General features: G+C 42.9%; 1 protein-coding gene across 4 annotated transcripts in view; it reads left to right on the top strand.

Annotated features, from left to right (window-relative positions):
* LOC139223516 (fibroblast growth factor 14-like) overlaps nucleotides 1–17,317 on the top strand; it is a 43,038-nt gene extending 25,721 nt beyond the window's left edge. For all 4 annotated transcript variants that reach the window (XM_070855444.1, XM_070855445.1, XM_070855447.1 and 1 more), the window contains exons 2-5: nucleotides 719–829; nucleotides 5,260–5,363; nucleotides 16,804–17,002; nucleotides 17,169–17,317. In XM_070855444.1, coding sequence (XP_070711545.1) covers nucleotides 719–829; nucleotides 5,260–5,363; nucleotides 16,804–17,002; nucleotides 17,169–17,317 — 563 coding nt within the window. The remainder of the gene's footprint in view (nucleotides 1–718; nucleotides 830–5,259; nucleotides 5,364–16,803; nucleotides 17,003–17,168) is intronic.
* The last annotated feature ends 2,069 nt before the right edge of the window (nucleotides 17,318–19,386 follow it).

The raw sequence follows: 19,386 nt of genomic DNA, 5'->3' as shown, positions 1-19,386 counted from the left end.
TTGTCAGTCATTTTCTATTTGATGGTGGGATGCGAGAACCAAACAGTCAGAGGCGAAGATGAATGATGTTTAATTGGAGCATTATGGATCAGTCAAGAGCACATACTCAAAAAGGAGTATTGGAACTGCAATGACTTTCCTGTGTTTTCGATATCAGATCTGTAAAATCTAATGATTTGTGGCGGTAATAAGTATTTGTTTTAAACTACAAAGATTAGTTACTTTAACTAGGGAGATCCACATACTCCATGTAAGTTTTGATTAAAGGAAAGATCCCTACAAACCAATATATCAGCCAATAGATGAGTACCAACCAGAATATGGCAGATCCAGCGTCGTTATGGAACTGCTCTAGACTGTCAAAGGTTCAGAAATAATTTATCAATGTTATTCAAATGGAACAATGACCACGAAGGGAGGATTAGCCCAAGAATCCTGTAATGGATTGGATGTGCTTGACTAGTCTCTCCACAGGAAATCCCTCAGGATGCAGCATGCGCTCACATTGTTCTTTAATGTCAAACTGTATCGTATCTCAAATGTGCCTCCCAGGATTTGTGAATAAATTGATTTCTGGAGATGAATTTGCAGATATCCATTTTTTTCTTTCTCACTCTGCGGAAGCTGACCAAATATTTTTCATTTCCTTGTTCCTATTTCATGTATAGCATGTTCTGTAATGAATATGTGTGTCTTTGTCTGTGTTGGTTTTGTGTAGAACCACAGCTGAAGGGCATAGTGACCAGGTTGTTCTGCAGGCAGGGCTTCTATCTCCAGATGGGCCAGGATGGAAGTTTGGACGGGACCAAAGACGACAGCACCAACTCCTGTAAGTAGTCACACTGCATACACGTAACAATACAAGAGTTGGTCTTGCTGTGGTAAACCGGTGTTTCAAATGTTCACTGACAACGTGTGGTTGTGTTTTGGTGCTCACAGCATTTGGTTAAAGTTAGGGAAAGATTGTGATGTCGGTTAAACGTGACGTTAATTATCATCTAACTGCAACAACCATGTTTTCCTAATTGTAAAGTGCTTTTCTGAGACATACTGCACATTTGGATTATGCATTCTGCCACTAATGGTAGTTTTAATCAGTATTGTCATTGTACAGTGCGACGCGACTGTGAGGCAGCGCAACAAGTATCTGAAAAAGAAAAGACCAAAGAGAAAAATAAAATCGGCGCTGAGGAGGGTTGCAGCCTAAATCTGAAATTTCATCATAGCATAGGGAAACCATGACAGTCTCTGTCATGGCCAAACAGTTATTTAGATGATGAGTCTCTTGTCCTCATTTGAGAGAGAAGTCTTTCTCTCGCTGTTAGAGAGAGACCAGCAGGAAAGATGTGACGAATCCTATAAATATATATATATATTTATATAAGTATAAGATGCTGCAGTAATACATGCTATTCATCCAGCAACACGTTTGTGCAGTTAGTTAAAACTAAAGGTCCAACACATGGAGCTAAATGACTGATTTTTGATGTTGGTTGTCATAAAGACAGTAATAATGCTTTCATAGTGGCTCCATTTGGGACAGTTCTCCTTGTGCAGGCAGTGTGTTTTCAGAGAGCACACCGACTGTTTGACTGACAGCGACAAGTGACTGTGCAGAGGAATGTATTTTTTAAGGCCTAGTTTATTGGACCTCTGCACCCGGCGCTGCCTCAGGGAGGAGCCGCAGACGGATGGCTTATTGATTAATGTAGCTTTTGCTATATTCCGAGGCAGAGAGAAAAACAAATGTTAATCTGTAATCACTACAGCAGGCAACTCACTGGTTCAAAGCGTCCTTTCCACATTGGCTGGTTGCTGTCTGCCATTCTGCGTTGCAGCAATGTCCCACTTGTTTACTATGATTTCTCCTCATTTTGGCAAACGTCTTCACATCAATTTTTGGCATTACATTTTTTTTTTTTTACATTTTTCAAGTGTGCAAATCAAACAGAATTTACTGCAGCTCACATTTGTTGCCAAGTTGTCTGGCTGAGACATGTTCAGCAGAGGGGACACATCAGTGACATTTCCTGCAGCATTTGAAGGGAGGGTTGTCACCGTCTCTAATCAGCTGGGTGCATATCTTTATGTTAATGAAGGGATGGCGGTTTAGAAAGTGTGATACTTATCGAGGGTGATTACTTGCAGGTGTAGTTACCCTGCTCGAGCCTGAGCACTGTAAATGTTGGTTGTTAGAGACATCTAACAATCATTTCGATGCAACCTTGATTAATGAGGGCTCTGATGTTCCAGGTGTAATCAGCCCTTGATTAGACAGAAAAGCAGCAGGGCCACTGGTCACAAATATAACGTCCTCAGACCTCAATACAGGTCATACTATGATTTTATAATGATAACGAAATCTATAAACAGTAGTCGGTAATTCAGCTGATCACAACAACCATCTTTGCTCTATTCCCATCATAATTTCAGTTTAATGAAGAAAGAAAGAGAAGAAAAAGTCTAATATCCAGCTTAACTTGGACAGTGTTTTATGAAAGAAACACCATCGATGAATTTTTACAAATGTCTTGAAAAGGTTTAAGCAACACAAGCAGAATTCTTTTCACCTCCATTGTATTGGGGCGGAGGCAGAAATCTCAGAGGTCGATTTTTTTTTTTAAAAACCTGGGCAAATAAAAGCAACGACAGCGCTACGTTTACTGAAAATGTTCATTTCTGCATTCACAACGGCATCAGACCGACAACATGAAACATAAAATCTTTTTCCGACTGAAGAAGGAGTGAAGTCACAAACACCACAGACAATTACACCATCAATAATTGATAAAAACATCCCTAAAATGGGACAAAGATCTGAGTTTCAGGCCCAAACAGTGAGAGATATTGCAGACTAGCTTAAGTTACAATGGCAATATTTTCAATGTTTGATTCAGAAGTCATCCAAAAGCATTTAGGTTAGATTACATTTTTTTAAAAATTTTAAATTGCCTCAATATATATTCAGTAATCAACTGCATTTCAAACTCTTACACCAAATTATTGCGCCTGAATTTTACTACTGAATGCACGAAGAGAAGCGAGATTCACTTTGTATTTAGTTTGACCAGTGGCGGGCCGTGCATTTCACACCTGGTCCTTCAGTGACGTCCTACCTGAACCAAACCACCTCTGAATACCATCATTATGACGCCACGGCTATAGAAACCAACAGTATTATACAGAAAGGCAGTCTAACAGGACGCTGCACCGCAGACAGGTATCTCATGTTGCGGAGGATGAATGACGTCACTAAGGCCAATTAAAAGCGTTCAACGAGTCTCCTGCGCACCAGCTGCTGCGCACCTGCGTCATCAGCGTCACTAACGGTCCAAACACCGACTCTGCTCCAAACACCGAGTCGTTCAGTCTCCAACACCAGGAATCACCAGCAGCACCATCCACAGTGCTGCTCGGAGCCTGTAAGCCGAGGCTCCTAGTTACTGACCTGAAAGAGGCGGACTAACCCTTTTCCCGGCTGGGACAGGCTCGCTAGCTTCGGGGTTGGCGGCATTTCCTCAAAACGTCCATTGGTCCGTTGTTCTGCGACCAAATTAACATCTTCTCCTCCGTCAGCCACTGTGTGTTAAAGAAAACTGCTATTAATACTTACAATTACGATAAAGTTTTAGCTCGTGCAGGTCGCTACAGCTAAGAATCGCTAGCTTTGGCTAAACTCTCTGACCAGCCAATCAGAGGACGTTAAAACACTGACGTCATCGTACACCTGCTAGGTGGCCCTGGGGTCACCAGCTCGAAATCTGATTGGTTAAAGCAACAGTTAGTATTTTAAGCTAGGGGCTCCTGCACTTTAGATTCTGAAGGCCTCAGGGCGACACATGAAATGAGGAGCACAGACTATTAGGAATAATCTAAAAAGATTAATGGGAAAATATTAAAACGTAAGTCAGTGATTCTGAGTTTAGGCCAGCAGAGAAGGCCTTGCTGGCCCACCGCTGAGTTTGACATTGTTTCTGTCAGAATTCCTTGAACGTCAGCTGGTGAATCAATAAGTCTGTAACGATTGGAGGCGCACGGGTTAAAGAGTCACGGCTTCAATTGACCTCAGAGGGAGACTGACGAATTCCAGCAACCTTGAAAAGGTCACAGCTAAAGATGGCCCAATGATCGACATCATATTTGTCCCATTTTCACTTAGGGAGGATCCGGACACTATGCTGGGATATATCTGGATGAAAATATTATAATAATCATCATTCTGCAGCTCCATCATCGCCTTTTTATGGTTTAGAGCAAAATGTCAGCTGCTCTCCTGCAGCAGCTCCTCCATCAGTGTGTTATGGGAGTTTTGACAGTTGAGAGGTTTTCTTTTGATTTGATTGGTCGTCTGAAACGACAGTTCCAGTACTGTGTTATGCTAATTTGATGTAAATTCTGACTTTTTCCTCATATGGACTAGTATGATGCTGCTGAACTTCCAAAGGCCGTGCAAGCAAAGCCTCCAAATGTCACGCAAAACCGCCGCAGTGTTACATTAACGTCACAGAAAAGCTCCGTCATGTCTTGCTGAGTCGAATCCCGATGTTGCTGTCAGGCTGTGAACTTTTGTTTTCCTCTCTGAACATGTAAAGCATTTTAAAGAGATAAGAATACACAACACTGCGAGAGCTGCTTGTAAAAACACATTCACATGGTTTCTCTTTTTTTCTAATGCACTTTATGAATGTGGAAAATTAGCTTTTTACAGTTATGGCCTCAAAATACATGTTACAAAGATCTCATAGACCAAATCCACAAAGATTACAGAGCAGTATCAGTACAGGGATTTGCAGGAAGTGCACAAAAACAATGCCAGTGTCCTTTAAAATACCTGCCCAAGGCTATAAGGGTGTGATCAGCTGTCTGTTCCTTTACCATCACTGGCTGCTGTTCTTCAAATAACACTGACCCGATGGAGCTGAGAGCGTGACTGTGCCTTTGAAAAACACACAAACATTGGCTGATATTTAGATATAACTACACATAACATACAAAGGGCCTCATGCAGGAACATTTTTGCATTGTTATGTTAATACATAACTTATATAACACATGAAACATGGACTACTTCCTTATTTGGTGTAATAACTCATCCCTTTTACAGTAGATCACCTTAATTGTAAATTATAGAGCTACACACACACACACACACACACACACACACACACACACACACACACACACTGTGTCACTGTGCTTCAAGAAGAGAAACAGCCCAAAAATGCACAGTAAACTCAGTTTGTCTCTTTTTGTCCTCAGCTCTGTTTAACTTAATTCCTGTGGGTCTGAGAGTCGTGGCCATCCAATCAGTCAAGACCGGCCTCTACATCGCCATGAACGGAGAGGGTCACCTCTACTCATCGGTGAGCACAGACACACACACACACACACACACACACACACACACACACACACACACACACGCAGACACATAGAAGCACACAGGTGGAGGGAGGGTGTTTGGTTTTAGTGCAAAGATTCAGAAAAACAAAGCTAACTTTAGTAGAACAAAGTCGTAAAGCTCAAATAGTCGGACCTACGTCATTCACGAGGGGCTAACGGAACAATATGTAAGACATGAGTGGAAAGAGGGAAGAAAGAGGTGGTGAAGAACAGTTTGAGGGGAGATGGGGTAGAGGAGGAGATCCGCTTGAGTGGAATATGAATTATTTCCATGCTGACTCTTCAGAGAGAGTTCAACTCTCCCACCAACGTCTCTTCTCCCTCACATCATCCCTCTCTCCTCCCCTTCATTTCTTTTTCTGGGCGGAGATGACAGGAGCCTGAGAGGAGGGGAACGGAGGTGACGGGAGGAGGCCGAGAGGACGCTAGAAAGAGTGGATGGAGGAACAGGAATGGATGGGAGGGGGACAGGGAAGAAAGAGAGCAGATGAAAGGAGCGAAATGAAAGGGAGAGGTCAGATGAATAAAGGTGAGGCCAGGACAAATCATGAAAAAAAAAAGAAGAAGAAAGGATGGACTTGGGTGGGAGGCAAGAAAGGAGCCGAGAAAGAAATAGGACAAGGACAATGGGAGGAAAAAGATGGAGAGGAAGGAGGAAAATGGTTGTAGACGCCAGAGAAAAGAAGGCAGAGAGGTAGCAGACGGTGAAAGAAAGAAAGAAAGGGTTGCAGACAGAAGAGGAAAAGATGAAGAGGGGAAGGAAAATGTTATAGACAGAAGAAAAAGACTATGGAGAGGAAAAAGTTTATTGAAGGAAGAGGGAAGGAGGACGGAGAGCAAAAGGTGCACACAGCAGAAGAGAAAGATGGAAAAGAGGAGTAAGAGGTTGTAATCAGAAGCGGAAAAAGAGATTGGAGTTGAAGGAAGAGGTTGAAGCCGGGAAGGAAGGAGGACAAAAATGTAGACAGAGGAAGAAAACGGCGTCAGACAGAAGAGAAAACAAGATGGAGAAGGAGGAAAAAACATTGTAGACAAAGGGCTGAGAGGAAGAGAGAGGAGTAATCGGGAGGAGAAAGAGAGGAGATCTGTGCTGCTCTGCTGGGCTTTCTCAGCCTGTCGCTGAAAGTCACAGATGCATGAGGGCTTCCTGTAAATAATTGAAGAGGGGGAGTCCCCCCCTACACACACACACACACACACACACACACACACACACACACACACACAGTAGAAATCCCCTCCAAAGCTGCGTAGAGGGAAAGTGAGGATGTTTGATCATGTTCCTGCTCTATGACGGATGTGCAGGCAGCTACATGATAACGAATATATAAATTACATACAGCAGGTCTAATTTATCATGATGTCAGCGCCGCTTGATGTTTAATTGGCTGCTGCCATGGTCCTGGCAGGTGCAGTGTGTTATAGTGTGTGGTGAGGATACTGAGATACTCATTAAACATCACGAGGCGCCATCATCCTATTATTCTATCCTGGTTTGACCCGGAGCACTTACTTTTACCTTTATGTATTTGTGTCTCTAACAGTCGCTTGTTTATTGGACACCGTTTAAATGATCTTTCGTCCCGCCAGGTTAGTTATTGTGTCAGGTAGTCGATACAAATCTAGCTCCTGTAACTCCAACTAAAAGCGGCTTTTCAAGTAGTTCTTTTCTCCCTCACATGAACTTTTAGGTAACAATGTAATGTTGTAATCATGTATTCATCATAATTAGAACATGATGTGCTGAATACAGGCTGCATGAAAAGGCGCTTGTGGGGCAAGTATGTGATTAATGGTGTTATATTGAATTCTATTTTTTGTGTGAGGATGATTGTATGTAACACAGTCCAAAAAGAAAATTCAGTGCCAGAGCCAGCATACATTCGGTTCACCGGCACTCTGAAAACTGTTATTTTTTCTTATTTTGAGATATCGCAGCTCACATTTCTCAGCTGGAAATGAATATTCACCTGAATCTTACCATGTCATTTAAATATATCATCACTATGAGATGTTACATACTCGTCTGGACTGCTGATCTAGGCTATAAAATGTTAGAAAAGACAAATGTTTGGCAAATAAATCATTATTTTAGTATTTATCATGCCTTTTTTATACTTTTGCAGTTTTGTGATGCCAGTTTTTTTCTATTTTGCCCACCCCTGTCTCAAAAATGTAGGGCATGTCCTTGTGTAGTGCATTCTCTGTACAACCGAGCGAGTTGAGCCTCAGCTTGTTCCTAAATTTATACTGCACTGCTCTCAATGAGATCCTTTATCCTCTTACTGCAAATTGTTAATGATATGCTGCAAACTTAGTTATACATGGTAGGACTATCTTATTAATCCCAGATCCCAGGCATCTGGAAGTGTGTGGTTGCGCATGCACGGATCGAGCGTGCAGGCGTGTGGGTTTTTTTTTTTGTGTGTGTGTGTGCAACTAACAGATGGCACAGTGTGCAATGAGCTGCTATGTGATAATTACAGAGCATGCTGGGGAAAGTGGGAAAAAAAAAAAAAAAAAAAAAAGTGCTGATGAGTTTGGGACTCTCGTGTGTGTTTGTGTGTGAATGAAACCAGGAGTGACAAGAGTGAGTTCCTGTGGAAAAGTGTGTGTAATACATGTGTTGGCATGTGTGTGTGTGTGTGTGTGTGTGTGTGTGGGTGTGTCAGGGTGCTTGGGTAGCTGAGAGGTGAAAGAGGAAATTGACTGTTTCAGCAAAATCATCACACATTTCCAGTAACATGCCACTATTACTGCTCCTCCTTATTGCTATTTTTATATCATTCTCTTGCAATCTTTACCGTCTCCTATACTACCGACAAGTATTAGAAGCGATATAAAAGGTAAAAGCTGTGACATGGATCAGAACTGCTAGAAATAATCCTGCAAAGACACGAACAAGAGGAACATTTGGAGCATTTTTCTTAAAAACCCTTTGTGGACATAATGAGTTCAACTGCTTAAGCACCATGAAGCTGGATCTAGATCATGACCGCGGCTTGTGTTCACCAGTGCCCCCTTAAAATCTGCTTGTTTTTGAAATCCGAATTGCGCTAACTGTCCACGAGCCAAGATTAGAAATGGAAATGTATTCCTTCATGCCAGCTCCTGTGAGTCAGACTGTTAGAGCCCCGGTCTGTCTGCCGGAGAGGTCCTGGGAGCCCGAACACCATCAATTCAATCCATCCTCCAATCCGTCTTTTTCATCCTCTTGTTGCTCCTCTTGTTTCTTCGCTAATACTCCTCTCTGCTCAGCCTCCTCTTTCAGTCCAGGTATCCTCAGGTCATCCTCAGGAACATTTTAAAGCACGGATGGCAGAAAGCCTGCAGGCAAAGGTGGTCCTCCTGGTGCTGAAGGCTTAGCAGACTTTCCAGATGAATGACATGAGCCGTACATTTGACTAAATAATATGGTGGCATCTTAAATCAAACCCATTCCTGCGTTTTTAAATCATTACCGTCTCACACACGTATCACAGTGAGATTATAACGTAACCATCCATCTGTTCTTTTTTTGTACACACTTCTCTTTTTGCACAGCTTTGATATGCAACAAGAGAAGTCTTTCCCTGAGAGAAGAAGCGCCAGCTTTGAGGAGGTGAAAAAAAGAAAAAAGATCTGGGACGCTCTGGTAGTCTTATATTTAAGGCACATATAACTGCAACATCCCTGGTATGACTCCAGCTGGGATCTTTGTTAAGCGAGTTATCCCTTTGTGCTATATATTGTTCAGAAAATGGCCATTTTAGTAAACTATGATGAAAAAAGCATCAAATCCTCACATCTGAGAGTTGGAGGGAAAAGTGTATTTTCTTGAAAAATGATTGAAACAGTTAATCGCCTGACCTTACTCATCTTTTTCTATTCTTTATTCATAGTTTTGCCCTCTTCTTCCTGGGCTACAGCCATGTCTTCCCACGAAAGGGTGCTCTTAGCGAGCATAGGGTGTGTGTCAGTACGTATGCATGTGCCTGTGTGTGCATCTGTGTGTCTGGCACACGTCTGTGTACGTAGGCGTGTGTTTCCATTCATAACACAGTCAGTACAGCACTCAGACAGAGTGAGTCCTGTGATGTCTACATCCAGAGAGATGAGAAGGAAGAGGAGTGGCAGAGCGAATAAATGTTAGCCATATGAGTCATGACACACACACACACACACACACACACACACACACAGACAGTTAGTTTCTGGTGACTAGAGAATGAATTAGTTACTGGTGAGCTGTGGAGCCTCTTCAAAGATGCCACTCTGTGCTTCGTGGCATTGAAGTACCACAGGACGGACACCACACTCAAATAGCAGGTCAGAGCGTTTGGATGAAACTATCATCCGCTGATGATGTTTCACAGCTCACACAGGTGGAGCTTCTCCCCAGTCTGAAGTGTTCGATCCGCTCCAAACCCATGGAAAACCAACTGGACGGAACCAGACGTGCATAGAAACCGATCCAATCCAACCTGAATAAACCCGAGGACGATGAGACCCCCGTGTTCGCACCGCCTGAGCAGAGCCTTATAGAGACAGCCAACAATCAGCAATAACGTTTGTGGAGCAACTAATTCAAAAAATAAATCATTTAAATGCTTCATAGGCTGATTTATAGAAGTAATTGAAAGTCCTGTGCTGTGAGTTGTTGCTCCAGCTCTAAGACATCGCATTTTCACAACAGAGCAGCTGGATCAGGTGTGCAGGTCTGGCCTGGAAAGGTTCAGGTCTGGCGACGCTGTGATCGGAGTCTGATTTATGCTTTCATTCAGCCCGTCTGGGCTGGAGGACATCCTTTCAAGTCCCCTCTCCAACAGCCCTCTTCACTTCTTTTATTTTTGTTTTTTTGTTTTCATATGCCGACGCTTTTCTTTCCACTCCTCCTCTCCTTTCTTCTCTGTGGGCTTCTTTTCTTTAGAATGATTTGTTTACCCACAATTCTCCTGGGTAATTAGCGCTGTGATAATAACACACCCACTCACTGAGCAGTGCACACAAACAGACACGCATAAACACACACACACACACACACACACACATATACATACATACGCATTGGGATGAAACATTTAGTAGCATTACAAGTAGAGCAACTGTACTTTTAAATGAGGGGGAACAAAGAGATGCTGAAAGATGCTTCCACATATTTAGAAACAGTGAAACTGCAAAGTTGTCATTTTTGATAATTAAGCTCATTTTTATATAAGTTAAGCAAAACTACATCATCACTTATAAGATACAGCAACTACTTTAACAAACTCTGTGCCGATCTGATGATAATCTCAGTCACAGCTGATAATTTCTTGGTTATAAAGAAAAGGAAAATAGTGACAACCAGGTGTGTTTCAAAAACCTGAGCTGCCTTTAAAAAAGCTGCTAAGCTGAAAAGCTGAACGAGGATCATGGGCAAACTCGTCTTTGTAGCACTGCCAGAAGGAAATATACTGTGAGGAGGTTGCTTGGTGGAACTTTTTAATTTTTCAGTCAACATTTTCTTTTAACCCTGTCCGCAACCCTTCCCTTAAAGGATAAAAGTTTGATGCGAAAGCTTCATCTAACAGCCACGAACAGGCTGCGACGGCTGTAATGTGATCCTTCGGGGCAGTTGAGTCAAATCGAAGTGTGTTTTTGCCACTTGATAGGTTCAGATTATTATTTGATATCTTCACAGAAAGCATCCCTACAGATCATTTGTTAAACCAGAGCCAGTCGTCGTATTGCCTTTCAAACTAGAAACAGTCATTTTACCTTGCGGGACACTTGAGTGAGTCCACTGCTTCCTGGTTCGCTTTTGCGGATCGTATCTGAACTAACCCTTTAAAATGCCAAAGCCACACAATAACACAAACTGATCGACACAGCTGGAAAACGCCCATGTAAAATAACTGTTTTTGGCAGTGGAGTCTGGTGGTGCATGGAGCGATATAATGGCTATTTCTGGGTAAATAAAAAAACACCTTATAGGTGTATCTTTGTTCCTTTCCGTGATGATCTCAGACACTTTGAACAGACACTAGTGGAAGTGCTGGTATCTGGCGTATATGCCCTGAGGGATGACATGACAGCCATTACGGCCTGTTTGCTGATCAGAAACCAATCGTATGAATATTTTGTCATTTACTTTTGAGGATTTGTTGGATGTTTGGGATGTTGTGAGGCTGAAAAGAGCAGAGCTGGTCAGGTCATATCTTTGGTGCCTCAACAGTCAGGAGGTCCAGGTTACAAGAGCTGGAATTACACATGTTCACGAGAGTGTACAGTGATCTTATCACAGTTCAGCATCCGATTTCACCCCTCGATACCATCACTGCAACATTAGACGGGTGTAATGTACTTTACCAGGCCTATTTTACGCTTTAATTACATACCCTTTCATTTAACGTAGAGACTGATAGGATGTCTCCCAGCTGAATTGAAGACTATTGCCGTGTAATCATTATGAAGTTATGCTGTTTAAATATTTGCTTTGATAGAGAAGATGATAATACCCAGCGGTATCAGGATCTTGTAGAAGCAGCTCCGGCTCACCTGGTATGAATGTAGCTTCAGTCATCCAGCCTGCCTGCCTGCCTTCAGCCCATGAGTCAAATCTTGAGAGAGCGATGCCATTCATTCAGCGCTGTTCAACATGACACGTTCCTGATTGTCTATGGATTAAAAGCTTTGGTAAATTACAGCAGAACCAAACACAAACAAGGTGAAAAAGTAATAATTCACAATATTATCTTGTTAGACTATGAGTGTGCCTCCACTAGGAAGCTCCCAGTGGCCAGCAGTCAAGCCGTGGTAGCACTGGGCAGCTTTAGTTGCCAAGTGGTAGTCATTAGTGCGGCTTTGTGCCGTGCCAAGACTTGAGATTGCTTTTCCCATTCTTTTTTTGTGAGTTTCTTATTTTTAGGTCTTTAATGGACAAGGGACAAAGTGCTCTCTGTATCAATTTAGGATGTTTTGGAGCAAGATGTTTGACATGTTAATGGGCCTCCCTCTCCATCTGATTATGGCTCTCTGAAAAAAACAGCTGCCGTTCAGGCTGGGATGCATATACTGTATAAGATAACAATGTGCATGCATGTGCGCAGTGTGTTCACTTCCACTAAATCTCCGCAGAGCACAGAGAAATGACAGAGGGGGAGAAACACTAAGATAAGAGAAGGGAGAGAGAGAGAATCCCCTGCTGTTTTTCCAATCAGGAGGCGTCGTCCTCCTCACTGGGTGATTTATTCTCTCTCCTCTCCTTCACGTCCCAATTTCTAACCCCCCTTCCCTTCCCACCCCACCCTCGATGTCTTTCATTCATTCTTTCTCCTCGTCTTTTTTTCTGTGGGCAGCTTTTTAGAAATGACGGCAGAAACACATTCAGGCAGGCTTGTGTTGTTAAAATGACTCACCTGTAAGGCTGAGGTTTTCATCTGAAGTTATTCTTACAGTTCACTTTCTTTTTTTCCTCTCTCTGCATTCAGCCGGGAATAAATGTTTCTTCTTCATACTTAGAGGCCGAGAGATGCCTCAACATCAGACATCTTTTATTTTAAAAGCAGCATTCAATAATGTATGACTTCACTGACCATCATTAATAAGTGTCTGGCACCGCTCTCCGCACACTGGCAAAGATCACCCTCTTTAACAAATGAATAATGAATCAGGGTGCACGTCAAGACTAAATATATATCATTAAATTAATATAATCCTTGAATTAAAAACGTTAAGCTGTACTGTTAATACAAATCACAACCATTGTTGCCAGAGGAGAACATTTGATCTGTGGCAGTGGTGTTTTTGCATGTATCACTCACATCGCCAATAAATAGAGCATCCATTCATTATAACCTGTCTTGTTCATTTAGTCACATTTCATATCCCAGCAAGCCCTGCACCTCCCTCCATTCATCCCCTAGAGCCACAAGTGTGTGTGTGTGTTATGTGTGTGTGTGTGTGTGTGATCCCTCGCAGCTGTGTATTGGCGCCACCCTTTAATAAGTGTCTTCCTACGTTAGCATGAGTGGATGTGGTAGAGCGCAGGGTAAAGCACGTTATATGTTAGATTACCAATGCAAGGATTTGTGTGTGTGTGTGTATGTGTGTGTGTTTTTCTCTCTCGCTCTCGCAGCCCTCCACCCGCCCCCCCCACACACACACACACCCACTGACCCCTCCCTCTCAGCGCTGGTTGGTTGCCACGGCTACAGTGTCGCCTCTCTTCCTCATGTTGCTATGAGACTCGGACCGACAGACCTGAGCTGAATGACAATGTGTCTGTGGCTCTGGCAAGAGGCCCACAACAACCAATAAGAGACGGTCTAGACAAACACTTCCCAATCTAGAGTCTGGGGACCTCGGGGTGATTGTTTGGGTTGGCAGGAGCCTCCTCAGCCATATGAGGAGCAGTTTATTAACACCGTTTTTTCATTTCCCCAGCAGTTGGCTTAATGAGAAGATATGTCAGTCATTGTGTTAAATGAGAGCTCCTTCATGAAATCAGGGTTTGATAAAAATGTTGCCGCAAGAAAGGGAAATTCTTGTGACAATAATACTGATGTGATATTACAGTAATAATTCAAGCAGAGTTAGTTAAAGCTGTGTCTATCAGACTTCTTTATATCTACAGTCGTATGAAAAAGTTTGGGCACCCCTGACAATTTCCATTATTTTCATTTCTAAATCATGAGGTGTTTGGATCAGCAATTTCATTTTGATTTATCAAATAACTGATGGACACAGTAATATTTCAGTAGTGAAATGAGTTTTATTGGATTAACAGAAAATGTGCAATATGCATCAAAACAAAATTAGACAGGTGCATAAATTTGGGCACCCCAACAGAAAAATCACATCAATATTTGGTAGAGCCTCCTTTTGCCAAAATAACAGCCTCTAGACGGTTCCTATAGCCCCTAATCAGTGTCTGGATTCTGGATGAAGGTATTTTCGACCATTCCTCCTTACAAAACATCTCCAGTTCAGTTCGGTTTGATGGTTGCCGAGCATGGACAGCCCGCTTCAAATCATCCCACAGATTTTCAATAATATTCAGGTCTGGGGACTGGGATGGCCATTCCAGAACATTGTACTTGTTCCTCTGCATGAATTCCTGAGTAGATTTTGAGCAGTGTTTTGGGTCGTTGTCTTGTTGAAATATCCAGCCCCGGCGTAACTTCAACTTTGTGACTGATTCTTGAACATTATTCTCAAGAATCTGCTGATATTGAGTGGAATCCATGCGACCCTCAACTTTAACAATATTCCCAGTACCAGCACTGGCCACACAACCCCACAGCATGATGGAACCTCCACCAAATTTTACTGTGGGTAGCAAGTGTTTTTCTTGGAATGCTGTCTTCTTTTGCCGCCATGCATAACGCCCCTTGTTATGACCAAATAACTCAATCTTTGTTTCATCAGTCCACAGCACCTTATTCCAAAATGAAGCTGGCTTGTCCAAATGTGCTTTTGCATACCTCAAGCGACTCTGTTTGTGGCGTGTGTGCAGAAAAGGCTTCTTCCGCATCACTCTCCCATACAGCTTCTCCTTGTGCAAAGTGCGCTGAATTGTTGAACGATGTACAGTGACACCATCTGCAGCAAGATGATGTTGTAGGTCTTTGGAGGTGGTCTGTGGGTTGTCTTTGACCGTTCTCACCATCCTTCGCCTTTGCCTCTCTGATATTTTTCTTGGCCTGCCACTTCTGGCCTTAACAACAACTGTGCCTGTGGTCTTCCATTTCCTCACTATGTTCCTCACAGTGGAAACTGACAGCTGAAATCTCTGAGATAGCTTTTTGTAGCCTTCCCCTAAACCGTAACACTGAACTATCTTTGTTTTCAGGTCATTTGAGAGTTGTTTTGAGGCCCCCATGTTGCCACTCTTCAGAGGAGATTCAAAGAGAAGAACAACTTGCAATTGGCCACCTTAAATACTTTTTCTCATGATTGGATGCACCTGTCCATGAAGTTCAAGGCTTAATGAGCTCACCAAACCAATTTTGTGTTCCAATTTATCAGTGCTAAGTAGTTACAGGTATTCAAATCAGCAAAATGACAAGGGTGCCCAAATTTTTGCACAGCCTATTTTTCACATCTTATACAATTTCATACAACTTAATATTGCTACACTAAAAATCTTTGTCTGGAAAATACCCCATTACTTAGCTTTTATTAGAAAATGAATGGCATGCCACTGTGAGCGTTTTCTGTGCAGACAGAGTAAATTATTATGCAGCCTCAGAGGGGTGCCTAAACTTTTTCATACGACTGTATATATAAGGTGAAAGGTGCTTCGTATAGTGACAAACAGCCCTGCAGCTCCTCTCAGCTCTGCTCATTGTTTTCGTTTGCAGGCCCACAAACTCCTTTCATTTTCACTCACAGCTGTTTGTCACCCCAAAAAGAAAAAGACTAAAAAAGGTCTGCCAAAGTACCAAATGGCAGACTAGCTGGTGAGGAAACTGGAACATCGAGCAGGTGAGGAGGAAAATTATGTAAAACCAAACCAGAGCTAAACGAGAAATTTGCTATTCTCAAATGTTACTAACTAACTGATGAGTTAATTAGCCCAGAGATGTGTACGATCAACTGGGAAGATGCTATATATGCTATTTTCACATGACACCGCCTTAAGCTTTAGCTGCTAAATGTAAATATTGCTTTAGAATTTCTAGTTTGCTGATAACTAATGAGAATTTCTCGCGCCTGACTTTTCCGACGGCCTCAATTCTGACCCCCCTAACAGCACAATATTTTATGTCAGGCTGCCTTTGCACTTGCTGTGACTCAGTAGCGCGAGGGGACACTGGGGAGAGATGATTTCTCTCCCCAGTAAGAATAACACCTTGATTCTGTGCTGAAATATGCTCCAGCTGGAGGCGCCGGCAGCCACGGGAAAGAGTTTTGACACATTACAGCAGAGCTGATGTGGGTGGGAGGCTGAGATCTTTTGTGTCACCAGAATCAATCTGCTTTTTTTTATCTGTTTAGTTTGTCGTTCATGCGCATACAGAGGAGAGAGTCAGGGGAGAACGACACGGGTTAGAGCAACACATCATTCAGTTAGTGTCGTGCTGTTGTGGCTCATCAATGTGGCTTCATTATTTCTTACATGTCTGACCAGAGAAATCATTCTAGTTTGTGTGAAAGTTCAGGTTTGATGATGGAACTGACCACATTCACTCCAATGTATTGATGGAAATATTGGTCTCTTCTGAACAGGTGCTACAGGTGTTTTGTGGAGCTGCTACTTCATCAGTATTGGTTCATTTTCTCATACAGTATCATTCAGTATTCAGCATTTTCAGCAGATGTAAAAGAAGAATAAGTGTTTTGAAGATATACATTACATCTAAATGACAGATGTGCAGCTGCACTGAAATAATCAGAGCCGTTTCTCTTTCTGTCTCCGTCCGTGTGTCCCCGCAGGAACTGTTTACAGCAGAGTGCAAGTTTAAGGAATCGGTGTTCGAGAACTACTATGTGATCTACAGCTCCATGCTCTACAGACAGAAGGAGTCGGGCCGGGCCTGGTTTCTGGGCCTCAATAAAGAGGGACAGGCCATGAAGGGCAACAGGGTCAAAAAGACCAAACCAGCTGCACACTTCCTACCTAAACCTATAGAAGGTAATGTCTTTAGCTTTTATTTTTAACTAAATGTGCAGATTTCTTTTAGTCTGGTTGTAGTGCAGAATAAAAACATTCATTCACACTTCTCTTATATCCTCCTCTACATCCTCTTTCCTCCTCCTTCTCTTCCTAACGCACTGTATCTCTTTCATCACCCCTCTAGTTGCAATGTACCGAGAGCCTTCATTGCACGACGTAGGGGAGGCGGCGCCTAAACTCGCCGGGGGCCCGCCTTCCAAAAGCACAACCAGCGAACCAGTGGTCATGAATGGCGGCAAACCAGTCAACAAACCCGACAAGGAGGAGACATAACCCCACCCCCCTTTAAAACCCTCCCCTGGCCGACCAGAGGTCAGGAAAAGCCAGAGACTCGCCCCGCTGCTGCGCTCTCAAAAAACTAAACTGCGACAAAAGGTAACAAAACTAACAACAGCTCCAGTTCTGACTGGTCAACAGTGGGGCCGCACGCCCTGCCTCACCTCTCTCTCGCCATTGGACGGATCCGATGTTGTGGGGCAGGGCCCGAGGCACAGAGCGCTTGCGGCTGGTGGCGAGGGATGAAGACGGTAAAGTCAGGCCAGTGCCGGCCAGATATTGCGGAACTGGGGCTGCGGCTCATATGGGAGACAAAACAAGACAAAAAATGGGAAAAAATGTCGTCCTCACCGGTATTTTTCTGTGACAATCTGTAAGAACGAGGCCCCCCCCCTTTTTTCCTCTCCCGATAGTACAGTTTTCTGTTGCCAGGTATGCTTGCTTGCTGGTGGCTACAGACACACACACACACACACACACACACCCAACTCCCAAAATCGACCCCACCTGGTATTCGATCTTTGAGTAAATGAAGAACAGATTAAAAACATCAGGCAAAGAGAACATTTTAAACACCAAACACTGGTGATTCAGAGGGTGCTTAGTCATCGATCAATTAAGATTTGGCACAAGCCTATAATGAACTGGCCCGGTGCATCGCATATAAGGCAAACACTTCTTATGGCCTGTCCCTAATTTTGTCACTTACTATACAGCTGTTATAAAGAGAGAGTTTAAAGCATGTTTGTCCTTTCAGTTAATTATCTGTTTTCCAGGTGGTTTGTCGTTCTGCACACACAGAGCACTAGTGACTATCGAGCTACATTGTTGTACAGACACACAAAACAGATTTGAGTTTCTACCTCTCTGTTTTATTTCCGTCCCCTTTACCAATACTATGATTTCCACGTCACGGACACAAGTTTAGCTCAGGAGAGGAGACCGACTGACGTGTCAGGTGAGGCACCAAATTAGTGTGTGCAGCTCGGTGCCGCAAAACAATAAAGTTTTCCACAAAGTCCCCATTTGTAGCAAGAGGAGGCATGCTGGTGTCCGAGCAGCATGGTAGCAGTCAGTGTTTACATGGAGTAGCAGATATTGTTGAATGAGTTTTGACACAACGGTCAGATGAGTCAGTACTTTTTTTTTTTTAAGTTCTGTTGCCTTCCCAAGTACTTGAAATCAAAGGAATGAGGGTGAAGGGGAACAGGGTATGTTAAAGCCACTGTGTGTGGGAGCTTTCTGACTTTGCTGCCCAGTGGTGCCGTCAAAAAAGAGCTTACTTTAACTACTTCAATGCCTCAATCCGATGGTTTCCAACATGGGGGTCGAGCCCCTCCAAAGGCCCATCAGATAAACTAATGGACTAATAACTATAGCTGTCAGATTTATCATTAATATTAATATTTGTCTCTAAAATGCTGTAAAGTAAAAAGTTAAGTAAGGTCATGCAAAACTGGATTTCAGCACAGCCTTTAAGTACGTTTTCTTTCACATGGTAAGCTGTGAATAAGGAAGAAGTACAACTACACACAGTGGCTTTAAAATTAGCATGCACAGTGGCCTATGAAATCATTTTATTGCTCACTAAAAAGTATTAGAAATGTGTTTTTAACCTCCAAAACAAATAGCACTGGTTGATTACGGTGTCAGATCAGACTACTGAGGTATGGGTTCGTGTGGAACGTGGAGGACACACAAGGCAGGAAAATCAAAATGCCTTGCAAATGAAATGAAACCAAATAGATTCCCATGCTTTGCCCTCTCACTGTGACAGTCAACATGGCACCAATCTATTCCGGACGTCGACACCCAGGCTTTCGGTTTACTCGTCTTTCTTAGACGGCGAGATTAGGCGCCAATTAACTCCTCAAGAAGTCTCAGACCACCGAGGAGACGTTAATACTGTGATCCCACACTTCATATTAGCGTCAGCTACAATGAGGCAGACACATGCAAATGAATACACTCAGTGAGAAGCATTTCTCTTGCTTTGCAATTTTGGGAAAAATTACCACTTTACATTTTAATCAGATGTGGTATTTGCTGAAAACGACGGACTTCCA

Source organism: Pempheris klunzingeri, chromosome 24 (assembly GCF_042242105.1).
Source record: "Pempheris klunzingeri isolate RE-2024b chromosome 24, fPemKlu1.hap1, whole genome shotgun sequence".
Classification (NCBI taxonomy): domain Eukaryota; kingdom Metazoa; phylum Chordata; class Actinopteri; order Acropomatiformes; family Pempheridae; genus Pempheris; species Pempheris klunzingeri.
This window is presented reverse-complemented; position numbering and strand designations above follow the sequence as displayed.